This window comes from Podarcis vaucheri (assembly GCF_965113315.1).
Source record: "Podarcis vaucheri genome assembly, chromosome: 9".
Taxonomy (NCBI): domain Eukaryota; kingdom Metazoa; phylum Chordata; class Lepidosauria; order Squamata; family Lacertidae; genus Podarcis; species Podarcis vaucheri.
The window spans coordinates 2643912-2661399 of NC_138767.1; the positions used below are offsets into that span (position 1 = coordinate 2643912).

General features: G+C 48.6%; 1 protein-coding gene across 1 annotated transcript in view; it reads left to right on the forward strand.

Moving 5' to 3' along the window:
* Nucleotides 1-363: 363 nt before the first annotated feature.
* HSPA12B (heat shock protein family A (Hsp70) member 12B) overlaps nt 364-17488 on the forward strand; it is a 55961-nt gene continuing 38836 nt past the window's right edge. The window contains exons 1-2 of the mRNA XM_082236427.1: nt 364-562; nt 14152-14213. Of these exons, the coding sequence (XP_082092553.1) occupies nt 435-562; nt 14152-14213 (190 nt within the window). The 5' untranslated portion in view covers nt 364-434. The remainder of the gene's footprint in view (nt 563-14151; nt 14214-17488) is intronic.

Here is a 17488-nt window from a genome sequence, read left to right on the forward strand (position 1 = left end):
CCAGGCCTCTCTCTCTCTCGAAGAATCTGCGCTGGGGAAGGGGAGGGTCTTTCCTCCCCCGCCCTCCCCCCCTCCCCACATGTTGTGTCTGCCCTCCACATCTTGCACATTCCTGCAAAGGAATCCAGGGGGGAGCAGCCTCCCTACGTTTAGAAGGGGGTGCTATGTTTCGGCAAGGGCTCCCGCGCTGCCCAGGCAAAGGAGGGAGGTGTTGGGGGTCTCTGTCCCGCAGGGGTGGGTAGGCTGAGCCTGGCCCCCCCTTCTTCCTCCCACCCCACCGTCCCATGCAGCACATCTGCAGCTGGGCTTGCAATTTGAACGAGAGCCAGGTCTGGGCTGGGCCAGGATAAGGGGGTGGGGAGGAGAGGGAGGCCTGGAGGAAATCGGGAGGAGAGAGACTGAGGACCAAGCGGACCAAAGGACTCTCTCTGGGCATGGTCTTCAGCTTGCGAGGTCCAGAAGAAGAGGTGGCCTCAGGGGAAGCAGGAAGGTCAGCTGGACTTGAAGGGCTTTGTCCCGGCCGCACCATCTGCGGTTCGCTGGCACCGCCCGTGAAGAAGAGGTGAGCCTCTCTTCTCGGCAAATCCTTTCGGGCGATAAGAGTTTTGGGAGAAGGAGACAGGCAGTTCTAGAAAGCCGTGGGCAATGCCAAGGTTGGGGTCGGGGCTGGCGGCTTGTGGCGAACGAAGGATGCAGGGTGGAAGGAGGTTGGAGATTAGGTGGCATCTCTCCTGGCCCTTCATGCCAGGGGAGGAGAGGGTGGGATGGTGGGTGGGGTGGCCTTGGAGTCGGGGAGGAAAAGGTGTTGGGTCTTAGCCCTGCTCATGCAACCCAGAAGCTTGCTGGCTGGCTGGCTGGCTCCTGGCCTCTGAGCCAGACTTTCTGGGCGAGAGACCACCTCGTAAGGTTGTTGTGAAGATAAACGGAGATACGGGTAGGGTTGTAGGTTAGCCAAGACTGCAAAAACCACCCCAAGCAATGTGGGAGGGCCGGGGGACTAGCTTGGGATAAGACGGCAGGTCTTCTTTTACTTACGTATGGATTATCAGGCGCATTAAAAATAAATAAATCTGTTTAACAAAGTTTATACCCCACTTGATTGTAAGAACAACCACCACCCACCAAACCTATTTTGGTTTTTTTAAAGTAAAATATTTGAAATTGTCAATAAAAACAGTGAAAACAGGATTTGGAAACATCTAAAAGATGTTTAAACAGTAGCTAAAACAGGATAAAATGCATGTTGTTGTTGTTGTTGTTGTTGTTGTTGTTGTTGTTGTTGTTTTATTATTTATGCCCCACCCATCTGGCTGGGTTTCCCCAGCCACTCTGGGTGGCTTCCAAAAAAATATTAAAATACTGTACAATAGTCTATTAAACATTAAAAGCTTCCCTAAAGACGGCTGCCTTCAGATGTCTTCTAAAAGTCTGGTCGTTGTTCTCTTTGACATCTGGTGGGAGGCTGTTCCTCAGGGCTGGTGCCACCACCAAGAAGGCCCTCTGTTTGGTTCCCTGTAACTTGGCTTCTCACAGTGAGGGAACTGCCAGAAGGCCCTCGGCGCTGGACCTCAGTGTCCGGGCAGAACAATGGGGGTGGAGACGCTCCTTCAGGTATACCGGGCCGAGGCCGTTAAGTTGTTCATGTCTGGGGAGGCTTGCCTAAACAAAAATGTTTTAAGCAGATGCCTAGAGTGGTTGGGGAAACCCAGCTAGATGGGCGGGGTATAAATATATTATTATTATTATTATTATTATTATTATTATTATTATTAAAGAGTACAGTAAAGGGACCTGCCTGGCGTCAACAGGCCGTGAGTTCCAAAGTGTACGTAGGTGCTGCCTCGCTAACATATTGATTTCTTACAAGTGTGGACGAGTGTGACGTGGCCTCTGTAGCAGGGCCGGTTCCACAGTTCAGAGATGTCACAGAATAATAGAATTGTCAAGTTGGAAGGGACCCTGAGGATCATCTAGTCCAGCCTGCCCAGTGCAGAAATATTCAGCGTCGCAGGACTGTGCATCTGTCTCATATGGGGCTCAAACCTGCAATCTTGGTGTTATCAGCATCACTCTCTATCCAACTGAGCTACTGGGGTAAGGCAATCCCATAAGTATTCAGGATTTGAACCCAGGCCTCCCAATCCCCTAATTCAATGCTCTATCTCTCCTTCTTTCCTCCAAGGGGTTCAAGATGCTGAACGCAGCTCCCCAGCTCTACATTTTATACCCTTAGCAACAATGTGAGGTAATAAGGCCCAGGGGCATCCTGTGAGTTTCACAGCAGAAGAGGAATTTGAACCCAGAGCCTCTCAAGTCCCGAGTCCAGCCCTCTAGCCAGCACATTATATTGTTATCTGCTTATTTGTTTTACGTAAACCACTTGAGATTTTTTTTAAAAAATACATTAAATAAGGAATAAAGAATAAATACACCACACTGGCTCTCGTGAGGTCTGAGCCCTCAGTCTCAATTCCAGGAGTAGACACCGGAAACATCTGGAGTTTCCAGGTTTGCACAGCTACAAAATATTGGAGAAAACCTTGGACTTGCAGTGGGATCGTAACTCCTCTTACCTGGGGGTCAAAATGTTCTACACCTGCTCTATAACAGTGGCATGAAAGTTTCTTCGAATCACGACTTCTCAGTAGTGGGTAAAAGCTTTTCCTGTTGAATATCTACTGGTCAGCAACTGGAAAGGGAACCAGGCAGAAGGCCTTCTCAGTGGTGGATCCCACCTTGTGGATCACCCTCCTATCCAATGTCAAGAAGATGAGTAACTATACAGATTTTAGATGATGTCTGAAGGCAGCCCAGTCAGATGGATGGGGAATAATAATAATAATAATAATAATAATAATAATAATAATAATAATAATAATAATAATAATAAAATAGGCAGAGGACCCTTGCATAAACATGGGCCAAGAAAAGTTTAAGTTCCCATCTGGGGAATAGTTAAGGGTCGCCCTGGGTATTGGCTGAGGTCTACAGGTCCTCTTGGAACAGGAGAACTTATGAGCGTGTGAGAGGGGTCAGGGTGGGGCTTTTTTGTTGATTATGATTCCCAAAATTTCTGAGTCTCATCCCTGCATTTGGAGAAGAGTATAAGTGAAGTCCAGTAGGTAAAAAGGGTGGGAACAGCTCTCAGAAGCAAATAAGTGTATACAGGGAAGAATATTCGCCTGAGACAACAGGGACCAATGTATAATTCCCCACCTTCTTTAACCATCCCATGATATTCAGAATCAGGGTTTGGGAAGGGTATGTTTCTCCCCACTCACCTTTTCAAGAAGACACACTTGTGTTTAACAGGGAAGATAGTTGTGAAACGAGTAACTGACGATCACAGTCTGGAAAGTGCATTGTAAACACTCTGTATCCCATGGTGCAGTGCTCCCTGACAAATGTCCATGTCCCCGTGGGCTGCTAAAATTTCTTGGTTTAGACTCAAAAGTCTCAAAGAAAAACTTCTTTCTGGGCTCTTGATCTCCATACTTAAACTTGTCCCAAGTTGAGAAAATAAGAAGCCAAACTCATTTTAACCATTCAGGGACTTTGAGTGTGGAACATGGTGGTAGTTCTTCGAAATTAATTTCCCATGAACTGTGCAAGAAAAGGAAGATGGAAGGAGAGCCTGATGAGGAGGATGTCTGGATGTGCAGACCTTTCTTTTCTTCCTCTTACCTCCCGTAAACAGAACAGCCAAAAGATGGAACAAGACCATGAACTGCAAATCTCTAAGCTTCTATTAGCACTTAGGATTGTGGTGACAAACAGTGGAAGAGAGATCCTGTTTGCAGGTTTCCCACAGTCATCTGGCTGTCCGCTGTGAAAAGAGGATACTGGACTAGATGGGCCATTGGCCTCATCCAGTAGCCAGCGCTTCTTACGTTCTGACCCGCCTTAGACAACAGTATGGATAAGCCCTCAATTTCAGCTTACACTAGGCTTCTCCAACCGAGCACTCGCCAGATATTTAGGACTACAACTCCCATGAGGCTGCGTTGGCTGGGTCTAATGAAAATTGTAGTCCAAGGCATCAAGTTGGGAGAGGCTTGGGCTGATCCTGCAAACTGCCCTGGGTTCGTTTTTTGTTCGTTTTCACAATGGGCTCGCAGGCTTTAACCATTAGTAAAGTTGGAAAGAAATGCTCTTGAATTCCTGCTCTACAGAAGTGTTTATTCCGGAATCTAACAAAGGGAGGGTCCCCTGTTCTAAGAATTCGCTGTGTTTCTCTCCACCTGCCTCCCCTCAGTCCCTCAGAAGGAACCAACTGGCTGTCCACTTTGGTGACCATGTCTCAATGGGCAAAAATCCAGAAGGTTTCCTGAACTTAGTGGCTCTTGATTTGTTGCCAAAAAATGTGCCACCAGACAAATGCTTTCAGTGCTTCTTTATCCAGAAAGCAGGCCGAGTGAGCCAACAGTTTCTCAAGGCTGATTGTGAGAAAAGGCACAATGCTTTGCAGAGCCCTTTTTGCACGCTGAAAACTGCTTCGGAAGCAAATTATGATCGCATCTTGGTGGTTGCTCTCGCTTGGCTTCTGCCCAAAGTTGTATTCTCTCTCTCTCTCTCTCTCTCTCTCTCTCTCTCTCTCTCTGCAAGAGGAGGTGCGTGCGGGGACAACGCCACTGCAGCCAATCAAACGCTTGTGGTTCTTTCTGTAGCAGTGCCCTTTGATCCCACAGATGGAAATTATAATCGTATGTATGCTTTGCCTTTTACATCATAGGAAACAAAATACTTTCACTACCAGAAGTCAGGGCAGAGAAGCAAACATATGCAAGGCAGGAGAGAGGGAGAATTCTTGGTGCAATCGCTGGATCGGATGTTCTCTCCATGTTTTAGAAATACTTAAACCCAAATACTGTGTTGGGACTGGTGCGTAGACCGCATACCTTAAATTATTCCTGCATCCCAGGGGATTGGACTTGATGATCCTTGGGGTCCCCATTCCAACACTACAATTCTATGATTCTGTAAGCCCAGAGAAGGATCTCCAGCAATTCCTAAAATGAAAGGTGCCAGTTCTACTTGAGACTCAAAGCTCCTTCCGTGCCTATGAATCCAACTGAGTCAGGGTAATTCTTGTTGAAGAAAAGGCACTCTGTATATGCTCAGGGGCCCTTTTCTTCTTATGACCCATGCTCTGACACTCATAAGTGGTTTGAGGGCCACACCTGCCTATACCTTTTGTAATAATATCTGTCTGTCATCCTGACGGCCCTCCTTTTTTTGTGATCTATTATTGGATGACTAGTTCTGCAGAAGTCAAAAATATGAGCACCTGAGGATTCTTTGTAAAAGGAAAACCAGGGTCCCAAAGTTTCTTCTCCCCCAACTTTGCCACCTGATACGTAGCAACACACATTCCCATCTACAAAGTGGGGTGGGGTGGAAATAAGATGGTTAAATCCAGAGTCTAAAAGTAGCATTGCAGAATACACCAAACTTCCATGTCCCTGAGTTCAGTAATCTTTATGACTGAATTCAGATAAACAATTTATCAGGAAAACCCAAACAATTGCCCGGTCCTTCCATTCAAAAGAAAACCCCCAAAGCAGCTTGCAAATTAAAACCCACACACCGCACTGTATGAAACACCGGCAGCTCTGTAAATAAATTGCCCTTGGTGATGATGATAATCTTAAGACTGCTCAGCCGCAAGCTGAGACAAGCCTTGCAGAATCTGAATTACAGCAGCTTAGCTCCAATGGCACATCTGCAATTGCTTTGCTCCTGAACTGCTAGAAACGGCCTGAAAACTCAGGTCTAAGGTTTTGTAAGCAAAATGGCCAGCAAGCCTTTCGGGAGATGACTACCTTGGTCAAATCCAAACCATCCGTTTCAATCTATTTCTATAACCACTTTAGCAGTCATGGAGAATCCTGGGAACTGCTGTTTGTTAAGGCTGCTGACTGATCTCATGGAGCTGCAGTTTCTGGCACCCACCAGCAAACTACAATTCCCAGGGTTCTCCATGATTGTTCAGTAGTGAAGGTAAAGGTAAAGGAACCCCTGACCGTTAGGTCCAGTCGTGGCCGACTCAGGGGTTGCGGTGCTCATCTCGCTTTATTGGCCGAGGGAGCCGGCATACAGCTTCTGGGTCATGTGGCCAGCAGGACTAAGCCGCTTCTGGCGAACCAGAGCAGCGCACGGAAATGCCGTTTACCTTCCCACCGGAGCGGTACCTATTTATCTACTTGCACTTTGACGTGCTTTCGAACTGCTAGGTTGGCAGGAGCAGGGACCGAGCAACGGGAGCTCACTCCGTCGCGGGGATTCAAACCGCCAACCTTCTGATCGGCAAGTCCTAGGCTCTGTGGTTTAACCCACAGCGCCACCCGTGTCCCAAATCAAATCAAAACTTTATTAGCAAAGCCAACAGGCCACAGCTGTACAAAAGTTAAAAATGAGAATAGGGATAAAAGGAAGAAAAGAACAGACAAAAGGAGGTCCGTCGGGTGAACAGGTCTGTCACTCAGATGGTGGCCCTCAATTTCACAGCTCTCTCGATGTACCTCGCGACCTTCTCTGTTATCTGACTGTTCGTATCAGATAATAGAAAATGCAGTGTAATGTCTGTTGAACGGCCGGGGTTGGAGAGAATGAGTGGAGTAATAATCTCATTCCTTAGGTCTTTGTAAAGAGGGCAAGAAAAAAGGACGTGGGACACTGTTTCCGTGTTACCATCTCCACATGGGCAGAGTCGTTTTTCAAATGGGGTCTTTTGGTAACGACCTTCGAGTACAGCAGAGGGAAGAACATCCCATCTAGCCAATGTAAAGGCACGTCTGTATTTTGGGATGGTTAGTTTAGACAAATATGAGGCTGGAGAGTCAAAATGAGAAGGGGGAAAGTAGGTATACCATGGGCACAGTTTCTTTAAGATAGTCAGGTTGTTTTGTCGTTCGATGTCTTTCAGGCGCTGGCCTATTAGACTCTTTGCTTTGATGAGGCCCATTGATAGTAGGGACTGTGAGTGCAGACCGCATGTAAGGAGTTTTTTATGCACAGTTTTAAACCACTTGCTTTCGTGAGGGTCTTGCATTACTAACGGCAGTAGACCAGGAGGATTCAGATTAAGACGAAGCCAATAATTAAATGTTCTCTGCCAGGTCCGAGTTTCCACAGATGGAAGGCAGGCCTCGAGTCGCAATGCTGCGTTTGGAACACAGGGGGGGACACCGAGTATTTGCCTTAGAAATTTGGACTGGACAGTTTCAAGACTGGAGCAATGGGTCCCCGTCCAGATTTGCGCCCCGTACAATAACTGCGCCAGAGGTTTTGCTTGATAAACTTCAAGGGCTGCTGGGATGTATCTGCCCCCCTTCGTATAGAAGAAGCGGGACAGCATCTTGATGCTTTGAGCAGCTTTTTCTTTGGCACATTTTTGGTGGACATCCCAGGACCCGGTCGACTGGAAAACGATACCCAGATATTTGAAGGCTTTGACTTGTTCAATTGTCTGGTTATCCATCCTCCAGCTGTACTGTCTGTGTTTCCTTGCAAAAACCATGATTTTGGTTTTCTGATAGTTTATTGCAAGTTGCTCTCTTCTACAGTATGCTGAGAATTCATCTATGAGCCTATTTAAACCTATTCTTGTTCGGGATAGGAGTATCGCATCGTCAGCGTACAAAAGCACTGATATTGCTTTGTCAGCCAGTTTGGGGGCGTGGAAGTCCGGAGATGACAAACAGTTAACCATATCATTGATGTAGATGTTGAATAGAACTGGAGCCAGGATACAGCCTTGCTTGACCCCCTTACTGACAGGAACTGGTCCTATAAGATGGCCATTTAACGAAGTTCTTACATGCAGCACCGTGTCTTTGTATAAACAGCTGATCAGAAATAATAGTCTTTTGTCTATGCTAGAGGTGCTCAATTTGTCCCAGAGTCTTACACGTGGAATTGAATCGAAAGCAGCCTTTAGATCAATAAAGGCTGCATATAACACCCCACGGGATTTTTTGGCATATTTGTCAATTAAATAGGCTAGGGTGAAGCAATGGTCTATGGTGGATCTGCCTTGCCTGAAACCCGCTTGCTCTTCCGCTAGAATAGCTTCAGTTTCCAGCCAGCTAGTTAGCTTGGTATAAAGATGTTTGGCATATAGTTTGCTGAGTATAGGCAGAAGGCTGATTGGTCTATAACTCGCCGGATCTGTCATGGGACCTTTTTTGTAGATTGGGATAATTATTGCCTCAGTCCAACCATCTGGGAGTAAACCCGTTGAGTCGATCCAAGAAAATAAAGACGCCAGCAGGGGGGCCCACCAGCCAATGTTAGACTTCAGAAGTTCGGCAGGGATGTAATCATTCCCTGGGGCCTTGTTGTTCTTTAATTGTACGATTAAGTTCTCAACTTCCTTCGGAGTTACTGCTGGCCAATGAGGTAGGTCCTCCAGTTGAATGCATAGTTTGTAATGTTGGGCTTCCTGGTCATAGAACAAAGATTGAAAATGGCGCAACCACTCCATTGGTTCCACTGTACAGATGGAATTAGTGCGCTCCTGGTCCAGTAGACCAGATCACCCGTGTCCCATAATGATACTTTAAATGGAGAATAGCAAATTTAGAACAGAATAGTGAAAAAAACTAGTAAAAAGGTGAACCAGGGCACTATGAACCAAATATTTTACAAATCGGTTTGGTTCCCTTTATTCTACTCTGATTAGAGAGCTAGTGTAGAGACTGTGCTGTGAATCAGGAGGCCTTTGGTTCAAATCTTGCACCTGCCATGAACTCACTAGGTACTGTTAGTCAAACCCACTCTCAGCCTTGATCCTTCCATCTGCAATGTGGGAATAATAATCCCGGTTTACTTTATAGGGCTGTTGTTAGGATTAAAACTATAAATGCACTGGAAGCACTTTTAAGATGATGCCTCAAATAGTGGAGGCAGACAGGATGTGTTCAGATGTGAACGGGGATTGCCCCAAAGCCCAAAGTTGGTGGGTTGACAGACTGCCAAATTATGGACCACCTTTAACTTCTCTGCATAAGAACATAATCAGAGGCTGTTTGATCGGGCCAGCATCCCGTCTTGCCCGACCAGCGGCGTAGCGTGGGTTGTCAGCACCCGGGGCAAGGCAAGTAATTTGCGCCCCCTAACCCCTAACCTGCCGCCGCTGCCAGCTTCTTCTTGCTGCTGCCTGGTCTGGTCTGGTGTGGTTCTCTCCCGCGCTCAGCGCTGCGCTGGGCGGCCGCTGCACTGTCCCTCCCCCAGATAGTCCCTCGCTCTCTCTCCGCACCGCACGCCTGGCACCCACCCCCTCCACAGTGGCCGGCGACCCGGCGGCTCGGATCGGATTCGCACAGCCAGCACTGCAGTGAGAGAGAGTGAGTGAGCCAGGTAGGGGCAGAGAGCTGCAAGTGCGAGCGCGCCCCCCCCAGATGTTGCGCCCGGTGCGGCCGGCCCCCCCTGCACCCCCCACGCTACGCCACTGTGCGCCATCCTGTTCTCACAAGGGACAGGCAGACAAGGTGCTGGCATCAGTTTGATTGGCGCCCCTGGTCTCTAATGCAGAGGGTGTGCTCTTTAAACCAGCTTTAGAGATCTCCGCAGCTGATATCACTGGAATCATTCTCCATCCCCTTCCCACCCATTCCTGCATCTCTATTTATAGGCGGCGCAGTTACGGAAATGTGTTCCTGGTCAGGAAGAGCTTGGCAGCTGCAGTTTCAGAATGAGATCTTTCCTCTCGGGACTTCCGGGGTTTGGAGCGGCCCGTTTGGAACACAGGGTGTGGCCCCTCCTCAGATAGTCTGCTCCTGTTGTTTGTGCCCAGTATCTGGCAATCGTTGGCATATTGATTCTGATCATGGAGGCGTGTTTGGTGATAGATCGGCTCCTAGGCAGGGAGGAATGGATGACTGTGCTGATTTCAGTTTCTCTCACAGCTGACCTACACCATGAATTTAAGGCACATCTGATTATTATTATTATTATTATTATTATTATTATTATTATTTATTTGTACTCTGCCCATCTGGCTGGGTTTCCCCAGCCACTCTGGGTGGCTTCCAACAAAGATTAAAAATACATTAAAATGTCACATATTAAAAAACGATGCACATTTAAAGCACACAACTTTCCCCCAAAGAATCCTGGAAACTGTAGTTTCAGCCACACAGAACTGCAGTCTCCAGCACCCTTGGCAAACTACAGTGCGGAATCATGTGCTTCAAGTGTGTATTGGATGTGCTTTAAATGTGTGACTCTGCCGCCTTGTTTTTCTACTCTTCAGTTTGGCTTGCCCCAAGTTCAAGTGGACTTGAACGTTCACACACATTCTTGTTCCTACTTTGGCAAGCAATTTCCCCGAAGGGTATGCATTGTATGCTCAAACTCGTGACAAAAGGGAGAAACGTGCCATGAGGAAGGCACACTTGGCAAATCCGCACCGTGGTCAGCTCCCACCCAATGTTCAATTGGTTTCCTGCCCGAAACCAGTGTCCCCAGTGTGGAACCAGAACTGGCCTCCAGAGTCACTTACAGACACACTGTTAAGACCAGGGGTCAGCAAACTTTTTCAGCAGGGGGCCGGTTCACTGTCCCTCAGACCTTGTGGGGGGGCCAGACTATATTTTGAAGGGGGGGGAGAACAAATTCCTATGCTCCACAAATAACCCAGAGACGCATTTTAAATAAAAGGACACATTCTACTCATGTAAAAACACACTAATTCCCAGACCATCCAAGGGCCGGATTTAGAAGGCGATGGGGCTGCATCCGGCCCCCGGGCCTGAGTTTGCCTATCCATGGTTAAGACCATGTTCATGGAAGACAATCTTACTCAGCTACGAGTGATTGCCAAAGAAGGAGAAGGACCAAATTTTGCGGTCAATGCACATACCCACCTGAGACAGATGTTCAATATCACATCTCACCTGCCTTTCGCAATGGCTGCTAATCACCGAAGCCCTTTCCGGTGTGTGTCATATTCCGCTGGACTTCAGTTTGTTACATTTTATATGTTGTTAAAAATATATCTTTCATAAACAATATTCCAAATTAAAACCACGCGATAAAAACATATTTTAGAAGTTAAAAACAGACGTCAATTAGCCTTTGTGGAAAGATGTTTCCTTAATTGGCTGCATAGGCCTGGCAGAATAGAAAAATTGTCAGCAGGCATTTAGAATTTAAAACAGAAGGTGCCTTCCAAATCTCTATTTGCAGAGTATTCCACAACTCTGAGGTGATGGCACTAAAGCCTTGGTTTCTTCTTGCTGTCAAACGAGCCTCGCTTGAGGGATGGGCAGAGAAGCTCCTGCAGAAAATCTCAGGAATCGAGCTGGGATGAAAAGGCTCAGGAAATCCCTGGACCCAAGTTGTTCAGGGCTTTGTAAATTAAGAGAAGGACCTTGAACCTGGCATGACTGGAAGTGGGCAGCTGTTTTCACAATGGCAACACATGTTGTCAGGCGGGTGACCCCGCCAGCAATTTGGCTGCAGCATTCTGCACCAGCTGGAGCTTCCAAACCAAACCCAAGGATAGCCCCACATAGACCGCCTTGAGGTTGACAACACAAGGAGTCTTCAGACCACTGCAGCATGAATAGAGCCTTCTGAAATATGCAGTGTATGGAGTGCATGGGCTGTGACCAAAAATAATATGCATTTGCCAGCAAACAACACATATTGATGGGCTTGGTGTGATGTTGCCTTCTGAGGGCGGGCAGTGGGGTGTTCAGAGAGGTCTGCCAGTATAATGGCATCTCAGCAACATTACCATCCTGAAGGAGTGTCTCCACCTCCATCGTTCAGCCCAGACACTGAGGTCCAGCTCCGAGGGCCTTCTGGTGGTTCCCTCCATGCGAGAAGTGAAGCTACAGGGAACCAGGCAGAGGGCCTTCTCAGTAGTGGCACCTGCCCTGTGGAACGCCCTCCTGTCAGGTGTCAAGGAAATAAACAACTATCTGTGCTGGTCCAGGGGGAGGTTACCGTGGGGCGAGGTCCAGGACCTGAGTCGAGGGTGGCAGACAGTCCTCCACGGGCGAAGCGCGGTCCACAGTGAGGAGCCGGGCAAGGACAGGAACTCTGGGGGAACAGGACTGGGTGCTGGCCGAAACAGCTCTTCAACGACATTGCTCCCACAACCTGGGACTGGGCTGACTGGCCTTTATCTTCTCTGAGGCCAGGGGCGGTCCCAGCCCCCAGGTGACCCACCTCTCCTGGCCTTAAGGCGAGCACTCCTCCTGAGAGAACTTAGTTCCCTCCGCCTCTCTGCCCTGAGCCTCTGCAGCTCAGGAGAGGCTGGAGGGTTACTGGACCCAGGGGGAGACTCACTTTCCCCTGGCAGGGCTGGGAGAGGAGCACCTGTAGGCACTGTGTCCTCAACCACCTCCGGAGCCAGAGTGGATTAAACCTGGTGCCTGCTCCTGAGGATCCGGCACAGGTGCAGGCGCTTTGGAATCAAGACCCTGCCCCAGTTCAGCCGGCCCTGGAGGCGGGGACTCCTGTGCAGGCTGGGATTCCTCCGGTTCAGCCTCTGAATCGGATTCCCAGGCCATCACACTATCTGACTTTTAGAAGACATCTGAAGGCAGCCGTGTTTAGAGACGTTTCTAATGTTTGGTGTTTTATCGTGTTTTTAATATTCTGTTGGGAGCCACATAGAGGGGCTGGGGAAAGCCAGCCAGATGGGTGGGGTACATATAAATAAATCAATATCATCATCGTCAGATGCCATGGACTGGCTGGACACAGACAAATGGTGGTAGGAAGGAACCAGCTGAGGAACCACCAAGGGAACAAGGCTCAGAGCCTGGGGATTGGTGGTGGGACGATGATGAGTGGTCAGATGGAGACGAGAGAGAAGACTGGGAACAGGAGGTATCAGAAGCTGAAGGGATAACAGGGCTCTGTGAGCAGGGAGACTCTGTGGCAGAGTGTGCTGGTCCCATGGGTTACCCAGGAGACGAGGTCCAAGTCTGGTCCGTGGTCAAAGGTGCAATGTGGAGGCAGTCCATAGTAGCTGGAGCTGGGTGCAGGGCAGGGAGCCGGGTGAAGTCAGGAACAGGCTTGCAAGCAGGGAGCCAGGGCAGGACAGGAGCTCCGGCAGGAAAGCAGGACAGGGTTCAAGCAGGAACTAGCAATCAACAATGTTGCTTCCGCAACTTGGGACTGCGGCTGGCTGGCTTTTATCTGCCCTGAGGCATAAGGCGGCCCCGATCCTCTAGTGACTCACCTTTCCTGGCCTGAAGGCAAGCACTCCTCCTGTGGGAACTTAGTTCCCTCCGCCTCTCTGCCCTGAGCCTCTGCAGCTCAGGAGAGGCTGGAGGGTTACCGGACCCAGAGGCAACCTCACCTTCCCCTGACGGGGCTGAGAGTGGAGCACCTGCAGGCAATGGGTCCTCCATCACCTCCGGAGCCAGAGCAGACTCAGCTGGTGCCTGCACCTGAGGATCCAGCACAGGTGAGGACCCTTCAGGCTCAAGCCCCAGCCCCGGCTCAGCTGGTTCTGGAGGCGGGGACTCCTGGGCAGGCTGGGATTCCTCAGGTTCGGCCTCCGAGTCCGAATCCCAGGCCATCACACACAGAGAAGTACAGAACCAGAGGCAGAAGCTGAAGCCGGAGAAGAGGGAGGCCAAGAGGCAGAGAGGAGTCAGGCTGCTGAAGAAGTCAAGGTGTCTCCCCCTCTCTTGTGACCAGCTCCCCTCCCTCTTGGTCTCCCAGAACCAGGAGAGGTGTGAAGAGGGTGGAGGAGAGGTTGGCTGCACACAGGCTTGGAAAAAGCCCTGGAAAGGAGGGGACTTAGACAGCTGTGGGGAGATGGGGACTTTCAGTCTGGGCAACTGATGCATGGTGTAAAAATATGTGGAGTTTAGCATTAGCTGGGAAAATAAAGGCTTGGAGAACCCTGAAAAATTCATTGCTGCTTGTTGGGATTTTATCTTATCTACAAGAAGTAAACATAGGACAACCTCTCCATAGCACAACATGAAATTTGGCTTCCTTGATGGTTCCAAGTACTTCACCCACCTAATATTAAATCATTTTTGTATATGCTGTGTTGCTTTTTTGTACTTCTATTGTTTTTATTAAATTGGTTTGCTTTATTTACTTCAATAAAATCTTTTTTAAAATAAAATAAAAATCAGAGGGCAATTTGATTGGGATGTTCTGTCTGTCTTTCAGCCAGAAAAGTGATGTGAAGATGTCAACGCTTGTGGAACCAGCAATGCACACTCTCCAAATCGGTAAGAAATACAGGAAGATAATCAGTGATATGGAAAAACTGGGCATATTCAGCCTGGAAAAATAAAAGAAGGTGGTTGGTGGGCGGATGACCTGGGTACTACTTTCCAAATCTCTGAAGAGGGTGAAGACAATTTCTCTACTGCCTCAGAGGGCAGTAGACACTAGACCTGGTAATCTTACATTACCTCGCTGTTACTTACCAATGCACCAGGGGGGAGTTCTGTCCAAGGCCAAGGGAAAAGGAAAAATAACACGCTGTTGTTTCAAACATGTTTTGAATTGGCAGCCTTAGCTGTGTTGCATTCCTGAACTTTCTGAGGAATTGATAAGTGTCACTTCTACAACGATGCTGGGCTTGGGGATTTCTGCAGAATAGCCAGAGGCAAAACAGAGATGTTGCTTAGGAGGCGGCCTTCAGAATGTGTTGAGAGACTATTAACCTACCTTCCCACTTACCTATCAGGCTCCTTTCCTTAAAAAAAAACACAACTCCAGGCATTTCAATTGGACTTTTTTTGCTGGGGGAGCAAAGATGGACAAAGGTTCAAAGCCCTTCTATCTACACTTAGGGTCTTGATCCAGATTGTGGTCTTTGTGTTGGACTTAGAGCAACAGAACAATCTGGCCGTTACAAAGAAATTCTGCCCTTGGTATGCCTCCCCCCCCTTCTCAGTTTGATTCCCTGGCACCATATTTGTATAAATTAACCATCCCAAAATACAGACGTGCCTTCGCACTGGCCAGATTGGATGTGATGCCCTCTGCCGTACTTGAGGGCAGATACCAAAAGATTCCAACTGAGAAACGACTCTGCCCCTGTGGAGATGGCAATCTGGAAACAGTGGCTCATATTCTCCTGTCCTGTCCCCTTTACAAAGATCTGAGGAATGAGATCATCGCCCCACTCTTACTTACCATCCCAGGCCGCCCATCTGAGGCCACATTGTTATTTCTTTTATCAGATCAAAATGATCAGACAACAGCAAAGGTTGCTAGGTTGATCGAGGGTGCAATGAGATTAAGGGCCACTACCTGAACGATAATCTTGGTCCTTTGATTGTCCTTTTTACCCATTGTTGTCTTTTTAATTGTATATATTGTTTGTTTTATGTTGCTATGGCTGTTGGCTAATGCGAATAAAGTTTATCTGTCTGTCTTTGTGTTGGCAGTGTGTGAGAGAGTGAGACAGAGAGAGAGGGAACCTGCACTCTTGCAGAACTACACAATCAAAATCAGAATTCATGTTGTTGTTGTTGTTGTTTAGTCGTTTAGTCATGTCCGACTCTTCGTGACCCCATGGACCAGAGCATGCCAGGCCCTCCTGTCTTCCACTGCCTCCCGCAGTTTGGTCAAACTCATGCTGGTAGCTTCAAGAACACTGTCCCACCATCTCGTCCTCTGTCGTCCCCTTCTCCCTATGCCCTCCATCTTTCTCAACATCAGGGTCTTTTCCAGGGAGTCTTCTCTTCTCATGAGGTGGCCAAAGTCTTGGAGCCTCAGCTTCACGATCTGTCCTTCCAGTGAGCACTCAGGGCTGATTTACTTAAGAATGGATAGGTTTGATCTTCTTGCAGTCCATGGGACTCTCAAGAGTCTTCTCCAGGACCAGAATTCAAAAGCATCAATTCTTTGGCGATCAGCCTTCCTTTTGGTCCAGCTCTCACTTCCATACATCCCTACTAGGAAAACCATAGCTTTAACCATACAGACCTTTGTTAGAATTCATATGTTTTTTTAAAACCCTCATTTTATATTCTAGCCCGTATAGAATCTCAAATTTGCTCAGAAAGTGTGCAGGAAGCCCATGCTGATATCTCAGAAGTCAAAGAGGCGTCAAAAATGGATTTCCATGGGTCAGAGAGTATAAGGCAATAAGCGCTCTGACCTTGCCCCCTCCCCATGATCCGCAAAAGCAGAAAAAAATATCCAAAAGTAAAGAAGTGACACTTATTTGCATATTTTAGGCACCTTGTGGAATTCCTGTGGAAGCAGACCGCTTCTGGATCATGGCATCTAGTCCAGCCTCCTGTTCTCACTGTGGGAAAAGGGGCGCAGGTGGCGCTGTGGTCTAAACCACGGAGCCTCTTGGGCTTGCCGATCAGAAGGTTGGTGGTTCGAATCCCCATGACAGGTTGAGCTCCTGTTGTTCTGTCCCAGCTCCTGCCAACCTAGCAGTTCGAAAGCACGTCAAGGGCAAGTAGATAAATGGGTACTGCTTTGGCGGGAAGGTAAACGGCATCTCCGTGCGCTCTGGCACTCGTCATCGTGATCCATTGCACCAGAAGCGGTTTAGTCCTGCTGGCTACATGACCCGGAAAGCTGTCTGTGGACAAGAGCTGGTTCCCTTGGCCTGAAAGTGAGATGAGTGCCACAACTCAAGCTTAGTTGGTCCCTAAGGTGCTACTAAGGTACTACTCTAAGGGATGCAGGTGGCGCTGTGGGTTAAACCACAGAGCCTAGGACTTGCCAATCAAAAGTTCGGCAGTTCGAATCCCCGTGACGGGGTGAGCTCCTGTTGCTCAGTCCCTGCTCCTGCCAACCTAGCAGTTCAAAAGCACACCAAAGTGCAAGTAGATAAATAGGTACTGCTCCGGCGGGAAGGTAAACGGCGTTTCCGTGTGCTGCTCTGAAGTGGCTGGTCATGCTTAGTCCTGCTGGCCACATGCTTAGTCCTGCTGGCCACATGACCCAGAAGCTGTAAGCTGGCTCCCTCGGCCAAAAAAGCGAGATGAGTGCAGCAACCCCAGAGTTGGCCATGACTGGACCTAATGGTCAGGGGTCCCTTTACCTTTAAGGTGCTACTGGAAGGAATTTTTTAATTTTGTTTCGACTATGGTAGACTACAACCCCATAGTTGCCTTTGACGGGACTTAACCACCCAGGGGTCCTTTACCTTTCTCCTTTTCTACCTTCTCACTGTGGCCAACCAGCTGCCCCAATGGGAAGCCCAGATCCTCTGACACGAGACGCAGAATGTAGCCACCGTTCTTCATGCAGCACATCATTAAACTGTGGAACTCCCTGCCACAGGATGCAGGGGTGGCCGCCAACTGGGATGGCTTTTGAAGAGGATTAGACATATTCATGGAGGAGGAGAGGGCGATGGATGGCTACTAACCATGATGGCTCTGCTGGGCCGCCACAGCTGGAGGTAGCAGGGCTAGAAACCACCAGAGGGGAGAGTGGCTCTTGCGTTCGAATCCTGCTTGCAGGTTTCCCACAGGCACCTGTGAGGTCAGGATGCTGGACTAGATCAGCCATTGGCCTAATCCTG